The sequence below is a fragment of the Mya arenaria genome, chromosome 16 (genome assembly GCF_026914265.1).
Source record: "Mya arenaria isolate MELC-2E11 chromosome 16, ASM2691426v1".
NCBI classification, from domain to species: Eukaryota; Metazoa; Mollusca; class Bivalvia; order Myida; family Myidae; genus Mya; species Mya arenaria.
Genome location: NC_069137.1, coordinates 32,663,949 through 32,673,535, shown reverse-complemented (window position 1 = coordinate 32,673,535; position 9,587 = coordinate 32,663,949). Strand labels below are relative to the sequence as shown.

At 35.2% G+C, this 9,587-nt stretch overlaps 1 protein-coding gene across 1 annotated transcript; it reads right to left on the bottom strand.

Moving 5' to 3' along the window:
- Positions 1 to 3,133: 3,133 nt before the first annotated feature.
- Positions 3,134 to 5,180, bottom strand: LOC128222216 (galactoside alpha-(1,2)-fucosyltransferase 2-like). The gene is made up of 2 exons (XM_052931144.1): positions 4,423 to 5,180; positions 3,134 to 4,219 (listed from the first exon to the last, which is right to left on the bottom strand). Exons 1-2 carry the CDS (start codon positions 4,847 to 4,849, stop codon positions 3,804 to 3,806), a joined length of 843 nt encoding a protein of 280 aa, XP_052787104.1. The 5' UTR covers positions 4,850 to 5,180; the 3' UTR covers positions 3,134 to 3,803.
- Between the last annotated feature and the right edge of the window lie 4,407 nt (positions 5,181 to 9,587).

Sequence of the window (9,587 nt, the reverse complement as noted above, 5' to 3'; positions counted from 1 at the left end):
CATTTGAAAGGCAAATATAATGCTTGTACCAATGATGAAATATCATCAAAAGTAAAATTAGAGCTCTTTTGTGTCAGCTATGAAAATTAATAATATAAATAAAATATTACAGAGGACATTTTGCTGTAAAGCATGAGTTACGCTAAAATTAACACAATTCTTTTTACATGAGTATCTGCATGTTGATGGCAAGTGATCGATAAAAAGTACGAATATGTGTAAATTAAAATAAATGAACAGATTTTAAAACAAATTCTTACAACCTTTGTGTCCCTTAAAAATGAACAGTTGTAATCATTATCAATAAGAATATATTTTATGTTAACTAAAAATGTTTGAATTCCGTACTGTTGTAGGCCTACATGAGAACAAAATTAACTAGAGCTATCACTGAAGGTGAATAATTCTCCCGAACGCCGCCTTTCATTATGATTTAACATTGTATGAAGTTTTATGAAATTCCATCTAGTAGTTTTTAAGTTATTGTCCGGACAAAAATTTGACAAAAATCAAACAGAAAAAAGCAATAACTCTGTAATTTCTAAAATAGTGTAATGATTCATGTATACTGAACTCCTTCTCATTGTGCTGTACCATTGTATAAAGTTTTATTACATTCCAGTAATTTTCAAGTTATGCTCCGGACAAGAAAAAAGTAACAAAGAGAAATTACTCTGTAATTGGCTGAAATAGAATTGCGGTTCCGGTACTCTGCATTTCCTCTTATTATGATCTATCACTGTATGAACTTTATTAAATTCCATCCAAAAGTTATGCTCGGGATAAGACAATAGTATAAAAGGCTATATCTCTATAATTAGCTAAAGTAGAGTTATGGTTCTTGTACACTGCATTTCCTCTCATTGTTCTTTACCGTTGTATGAAGTTTCAATAAATTCTATCTAGTGGTTTGCAAGGTAAAGTCTGGAAAAAAATGACAGCAACAAACATAAAGGGCAATAACTCAGTAATTAGCTAAAGTAGAATTATGGTTCTCGAACATTGCACTTCCTCTCATTGTGCTTTACCAATGTATGAAGTTTCTATGGAATCCATCCAGTACTTTTCAAGTAATACTCCGGACAAAAAAGTAACAAAGGACAATAACTCTGTTATAACCAAGACTAGAGTTATGGTACTTATGAACTGCACTTCCTCTTATTGTGCTTTACCATTGTATGAAGTTTCAATAAATTCTATCTAGAAGTTTGCAAGGTAATGTCTGGAAATAAATGATAGCAAAAACACAAATAAAGGGCAATAATTCAGTAATAAGCTTAAATACAGTTATGGTTCTCAAATACTGCGCTTCCTCTCATTGTGCTTTACCATTGTATAAAGTTCCAATGAATTCCATCCAGTATTTTTCAAGTTATACTCCGGACAAAAAAGTAACAAAGGGCAAGAACTCAGTAATAATCAAGAATAAAGTTATGATTATTGTACACTGCACTTCCGATTCCATCTAGTAGTTTTTTAGTTATGCTACAGACAAGGTAAGTTGCAACGGACAGACCGACGAACCGACAAACCGACCGACCGACCACTGGATAACTCCAATATACCCCCTTCAAACTTCATTTTTCGGGGGTATAATAAAAGCCAAAATAAGCAGCCAGTTTATCAATATTTTAAAGGGCAAAAATAACATTTGTGTTTCTACTTTGTCAATGACCCTATAAACACGTGTGTTTCTAGTATGTCCCTGTCCCTTTTCAAAGATTCATGCTTTTAAAAATAACTCATTCTACCCACGAGTTATAAGCACAATACATGTACACAAATTTAGATTTGAAATGTAAAGACATATTTATAACTTTAAATATAATATTGCACAACAGTTTAGTATTTTCAATATCCTGAAACATTAATTATATTAATGTAAAAAAATGTCTATCTTATGTAAGCGGCAACTTCAAAGGCTTTTATCATATTGGACTTTAAAGCAGCATTTTGGTTAGGTCAGATAAAATAGGTTTGGTAAGGGTTACATCCTATTTCAAAACAAGTAGGGTAGGTAGGCATTAGGCTTTAAAAAAACTTTATTGTCATTATTGGAGTATTGATGTTAAAGTAATCTTCTGTATAAAGCTTAAGGTTTAAAACTCCATATTCATACATACACTGACTACCAACCGACCCTAAAAATGGTAAGGTCTGTGCCTATTTCGTAGGTAGGGTCTGGTAACCCGAACCAAATGTATTTTTAGGCCTTATCGGGTTATCTTAATGTTAAAAACCATTGTTATATTCAAAAACATTAACGTAGCATGCTGTTTTTAAAGGTCACATATGGAAAATTCGACCGCCAAATGTGTGTTTGTGCATGCACACATGTGCATCTTTGCGACACATACTGTTTTAAATCACTTTTATTAGTATATTCGCCAGTCGGATATTCGACCATTTCCAGTCGATTATTCGCGAATATTCAACAACTTACGAGTCAGTAGTTGGGGTTTCAGAGTATGTCCATATATATGGTTTTAAAGGTCACATATTGAAAATTCGACCGCCAAATGTTTGTTTACGCATGTACACATATGTATCTCTGCGACAAACACTGTTTTAAATCACTTTTATTCGTATATTCGCCAGTCGGATATTCGACCATTTTCAGTCGATTATTCGCAAATATTCAACTACTAACCAGTCAGTAGTTGAGAATTCAGATTATGTCCATTTATATGGTTTTAAAGGTCACATATGGAATTTCGACCGCCTAATGTTTGTTTATGCATCTACACATATGTATATTTGCGACAAACACTGTTTTAAATCACTTTTATTCGTATATTCGCCAGTCGGATATTCGACCATTTCCAGACGATTATATATAGACACATACTCTGAATCCCCAACTACTGACTGGTAAGTAGTTGAATATTCACGAATACACGACTGGAAATAGTCGAGTAGCTCAATATCCACAGCTAACTCTGATTTTTCGAATCCCCAACTGGCAACTAGCAGGTAGTTGACTATTCGAATCCCCAACTGGCAACGGGTAGGTAGTTGAATATTCGAATCCCCAACTACCAACTACCAGCTACCTTCCAACTTTACCGTCATCATATATGATATATGACCTATTTCTTCTTGTCACGGTTCAACTGATAATTCAAAACAAGAATATAGATATTTATATGAAAAACTACACAAACAAGTAGTCGAAGTTTAAACATAAACCCCGTTCATTAGCACAGGGTCAACACAATGCCACTGATCAGAAAAAAAAATCATTCACAAAAACACAAAAAAACACGGAAGAACATTTAACACAATAGGACTTATCTCTTCTTGTCACGGTTCAACTGATTATTTAGAACAAACGTATAAGACCTATATCTCTTTGCCATGATTTATGTTTTCTTAACGTACACCATTTGTACAAAGCGTGTCGAAAATGTGTATGCAGATGAAATATATGTGTTTTTGCAGCGTTGTCGAATAGAAGTCCTGAATTATAATATATGAATAGAAACATAAATAAAATAATGCAACTTTTCCAATAAGAGGCACACAGCCTCTGTGATTTTTTGGGCATCTCACAATTTCTATAGCTCTAAAAATAACTGTTTTCGACTTTCTTCATTTAAAAAATATCACTCAGTAGAAATTATAATCATGCATAAAATCAATACACTTATCAATAATCTCATGGACACAAATTGACAAATAATGAGCAACAAAACCATCACGGATATTAAGAAAAATAACTTAAGCAATATTTAAAACGTTTTTTTTTTATCTACTGTCATTTTGCTGAAAATAATCTCTCTTCACATCCACTCATCATCACATTACAATATTCCAATCCAATCGTTTGGGTAATAATCTGAGCGATCCATTTTTGTTTCCAACCACGTATTCACTCCGGGATAACCAGCGTAATACGCAGTTGTCCCCCTTGATAACCACGCGCCCCACCACCCGAATGTACCGGAAGTCACTATCACATGATCACATGAAGTCAATAAGGCAAAATCTATAGCAGCAACTTCGAATGGGCTAAATACTACGTTTGATTTCTTAATATTATTTCTACACCATTGAATGCCGTCGCTTAGGACAACGAACGTCACATTTGTAAACTTCTGCTCATAAAAAGTCATTGCTTTCGCCACAAAATCGAGACCGGCAACCGTGTATCCTCGTCGGATTGCTGACGTCATTAACATATCGCCTCTTCTATAATGAAGGCACACATTTACATAACCTGAAATAATAAAAAAAGATTGTGATTTACAATGGTGCAAAATTGCACAAGCGTTTGGCTATTAAGTTTTGCGACGAGGAAGATGAACTATACTGTGCTGTTGCGCATACTAATAGACAGCGCTCTTCGTAAATTTCAAGGTAGACCAGTTTATTTTATATATACATACATCGAATTAAGTACTCGTCATCTTATACATGTACCTGTCTTGGAAATACTGTTAAGGAAGTTCTTCGCCGGAGTCATGTAGACAGACTTGATCTTGAATATTTGGCGAACGACACTCGCAGCATTCTCGAAATATTTCCAGGACTGCAAATATCCTCTTACAGTCCAATTGTATGCAGGGTTGAGATTTTCCGTTTCATCTGCGTAAACACCAGGCATTTCTACATGATGCTTTTTGACATTCTCTAGAGGAAAGTCGAAATTTAAATCCGGAAAGTAAAACCAGTCCATTTTTGAGAGTCTGTCGTTTAGTAATGGAATTAACCCGTTTCGTTTTGCTATACCAATAAGAGCCGCAACTTGAAACATATCATTTCCAGTCCTTCCTGGCATAAGAGAAAGAGAAATGTATGTTTTGCAATTAGGATTTCGAATTGCAGTCTCAGTTTTGTTTTCATACATTTTAGAAATGTATAACACTCCTTTTCCATTCGCCTTTAAAGGTACACAGGGTTTGAAATAAGTTAAACGATTACTTTCGGTGGTATAAGATGATTCTGGTTTAACGTCTGGTACCTCGTTCTTTTTAAATGAATCCCCCTTGATTGGTGGACTATGTCGTATCCCGTATCTGACACTGGATTGAACACCATACTCACATTCACTTCTTAGGCGTATACTGTATCGCCATGCCAGATCAAAGCATGTGTCATCTACAGCGTTTGATTGATTGTTAGCCCTTGAAGTGTGGAATAACGTCGTATCCGCCTTGTCTTTAGCTGTCTGTCTTTTCCGTAACAGGTCTAATACATACACGCCTATGGTTCTCTTGCCATTAGTGTGATACTGAGTTTCTACTTTGGGTGTGAATGAGAGCAAGTCCCTTTCAACTTCTCCATGTCCCATTCGATATTGGAGCTCGCCGAACAGAAAGCATATCGCAACTGTTATGATAACAAAGACATATTTGTATTTTCGCATGGCGGCCAGTTTCGCATAAATTATGTAAGTTATTTACGTTATGTTTTCTTAAGTATCCACAAACAATCCAAGCCTTTACTTACTTATAAGAATTGTTTTCACTCTTTTTACTATTCAGACGGTCCCTACACAGAGATTTCTTTAGACATGTTCACAGCCTATTCAACATGTTTACATTATTTTAATTGTATTTTGTATTATCTAATATTAATTGTATTATCTAGTAGTTAATTCTTAAGCATCTATAAATGCACACGCAATCATTTTAAGACATCCATTGCTCGGTTATCACATTCACGTTATATGAAGCCACTTGGTCATCCCTTGGTGTAAGACTGTAACTGGTAGTTAACTTCTCCTGAAATTAAAAGGCAGAAAATAGTTCAAAGTATTTCATCGTTTGTCATATTAGCTAAATAGTTTCGATAGTTTCTGGCTTTTGTTAATACTTAAGACTGGATAGGTATAAACGTCGTAACAAGTTATTATTGATTAAGTCAGGCGTTACTATCTGGATAATATGTTAGGCTTTAAGTCCCAATTTTAAAACCAACATACTCGCCAAAATAATCCACAGTTTCTGTTAACTACGAGTGACTACAAACTCTCACTCTCACGCATTCGCTCTCGCTCTCGGTCTCCCATCTCTCTCAAGCAAATATCTCATATAACATTCATATTTATTAAACTTTACGGCAAAAATGCAATTGCATCCAGCTCGATTTAATGAGAACAGTAGAGAGCCGTAGGGAAACCAATTGTTCTGGATGTGTGTTGAGATGGCTCAGCCATAGGCAATCGACATTCGGAAATAAATTGTAAAAGTACAATGTCGAGCTGGAATGTCGAGCTGTTACAACCATAGGTCAAAAATATTTAGTGAAATTTCAATGTCGATCTGTAATGTCAAGCTGTAACAACCATAGATAAAAAATATTTAGTGAAATTTCAACGTCGATCTGAAATGTCGAGGTGAACGGGATTCTAACTCTACTTTGTATATTATGTAGTGAAATTTCAATGTTGAGCGGGAATGTCAATGTGTTCTACCCACTTGCTGATAAAAATGTGCCAAACATAATCACTGCATTATGTTTTTGGATTCGGATTGTTTGGACCTATGAAAATTGCTCAATGACTAAAAGGTTTTTGTAGTGATCTGAATAACGCTCCAGGTGCGTGTTTTATTGACTTGTGAACGTAATGGCTATGTAATTAACCAACTTGAGGTTTAAAAAGTCGGAGGTTTGTTCCAAAGTCTCAAACAACGTTAAAAAAATACATTTTGCAACAATATATAACTCTAAGAAAGGTTAAAGACCCCCATTATAAATAGCATCTTGCCGAAATATAATATCTGACTAAAAGTTGAATTCTCAAAATCTGTTGAACATCTACTTAAATTTGTAAGTCAATTCATCTAGACCATTGAACTTCTCCCTGTGTATTAAATTTGTAGGTCAATTCATCTAGACCATTGAACCCCTCCCAGCGTATCATATCCATTCATCTAGACAATTTAACTTCTCTCTGCATATAATAAACATTTGTAGGTCCATTCATCTAGACCATTGAATTTCTCCCTGTGTATAACATGTGCAGGTCCATTCATCTAGATAATTGAACTTCTCCCTGTGCATTACATTTGTATGTCAATTCATTTAGACCATTGAAATTCTCCCAGTGTATTTCAATTGTAGGTCCATTCATCTAGACCATTGAACTTCTCCCTGTGTATTACATTTACAGGACCATTCATCTAGACCATTGAACTCCTCCCTGTGTATTACATTTACAGGTCCATTCATCTAGACCATTGAACTCCTCCCTGTGTATTACATACATTTGTAAGTCCAGACAACTGAGCTTCTCCCTGCGTATTTTGTACATTTACAGGTCCATTCATCTGGACTATTGAACTTTTCCATGTGTATTATATACATTTGTAAGTCCAGACAATTGAGCTTCTCCCTGTGTATTATATACATTTGCAGGTCCATTCATCTAGACAATTGAACTTCTCCCTGTGTATTACAATTGTAGGTCCATTTATCTAGATAATTGAACTTCTCCCTGTGTATTACATTTGCAGGTCCATTCATCTAGATAATTGAACTTCGCCCTGTGTATTACAATTGTAGATCCATTCATCTAGACGATTGCACTTCTCCCTGTGTATTAAAATTGTAGGTCCATTCACCTAGACGATTGACCTTCTCCCTGTGTATTATATTTGCAGGTCAATTCATCTAGACGATTGAACTTCTCCCTGTGTATTACCTTTGCATGTCCATTCATCTAGGTAATTGAACTTCTCCCTGTGTATTACAATTGTAGGTCCATTCATCTAGACAATTGAACATTTCCCTGTGTATTACATCTGTAAGTCCATTCATCTAGACGATTGAACTTCTCCCTGTGTATTACATTTGCATGTCCATTCATCTAGACAATTGAACTTCTCCCTGTGTATTACATTTGTAGGTCCATTCATCTAGACGATTGCACTTCTCCCTGTGTATTACATTTGCATGTCCATTCATATAGATAATTGAACTTCTCCATGTGTATTACATTTGTAGGTCCATTCAACTAGATAATTGAACTTTTCACTGTGTATTACAATTGTAGGTCCATTCATCTAGACCATTGAACTTCTCCCTGTGTATTACATTTAAAGGTCCATTCATCTAGATAATTGAAATTCTCCCTGTGTATTACAATTGTAGGTGCATTCATCTAGACAATTGAACTTCTCCCTGTGTATTACAATTGTAGGTCCATTCATCTAGACGATTGCACTTCTCCCTGTGTATTACATTTGCATGTCCATTCATCTAGATAATTGAACTTCTCCATGTGTATTACATTTGTAGGTCCATTCAACTAGATAATTGAACTTTTCACTGTGTATTACAATTGTAGGTCCATTCATCTAGACCATTGAACTTCTCCCTGTGTATTACATTTACAGCTCCATTCATCTAGATAATTGAACTTCTCCCTGTGTATTACAATTGTAGGTCCATTCATCTAGATAATTGAACTTCTCCCTGTGTATTACAATTGTAGGTCCATTCATCTAGATAATTGAACTTCTCCCTGTATATTACATTTGCAGGTCCATTCATGTAGATAATTGAACTTCTCCCTGTATATAACATTTGTAGGTCCATTCATCTACATAATTGAACTTCTCCCTGTGTATTACATTTGCAGGTCAATTCATCTAGATATTTAAACGTCTCTCTGTGTATTACAATTGTTGGTCCATTCATCTAGACGATTGAACTTCTCCCTGTGTATTACACTTGTAGGTTCATTCATCCAGACGATTGAACTTCTCCCTGTGTATTACATTTGCAGGTCCATTCATCTAGACAATTGAACTTCTCCCTGTGTATTACAATTGCAGGTCCATTCATCTAGATAATTGAACTTCTCACTGTGTGTTACATTTGCAGGTCAATTTATCTAGACAATTGAACTTCTCCCTGTGTATTACATTTGCAGGTCCATTTATCTAGACAATTGAACTTCTCCCTGTGTATTACAATTGCATGTCCATTTATCTAGACAATTGAACTTCTCCCTGTGTTTTACATTTGCATGTCCATTCATCTAGAGAATTGAACGTCTCCATGTGTATTACATTGGCAGGTCCATTCATCTAGACAATTGAACTTCTCCCTGTGTATTGCATTTACTGGTCCATTCATCTAGACAACTGAACTTCTCCTTGTGTATTATATTTGCATGTCCATTCATCTAGATAATTGACTTTATCCCTGTGTATTACATTTGCAGGTCCATTCATCTAGATAATTGAACTTCTCCCTGTGTATTACATTTGCAGGTCCATTCATCTAGACAATTGCACTTCTCCCTGTGTATTACAATTGTAGGTCCATTCATCTAGACGATTGAACTTCTCCCTGTATATTACAATTGTAGGTCCATTCATCTAGACCATTGCACTTCTCCCTGTATATTACAATTGTAGGTCCATTCATCTAGACAATTGCACTTCTCCCTGTATATTACAATTGTAGGTCCATTCATCTAGACGATTGAACTTCTCCCTGTATATTACATTTGCAGGTCCATTCATCTAGACAATTGCACTTCTCCCTGTATATTACAATTGTAGGTCCATTCATCTAGACGATTGAACTTCTCCATGTGCATTACATTTACAGGTCCATTCATCTAGACAATT

What these genes read in the sequence shown, in the direction of transcription:
- LOC128222216 (XM_052931144.1), bottom strand. Translation starts at nt 4,849, where the DNA reads ATGTATGAAAACAAAACTGAGACTGCAATTCGAAATCCTAATTGCAAA. An exon ending in TAACAGTATTTCCAAGACAG is followed by an intron (nt 4,220 to 4,422) that starts GTACATGTATAA and finishes TTATTATTTCAG; the next exon opens with GTTATGTAAATGTGTGCCTT.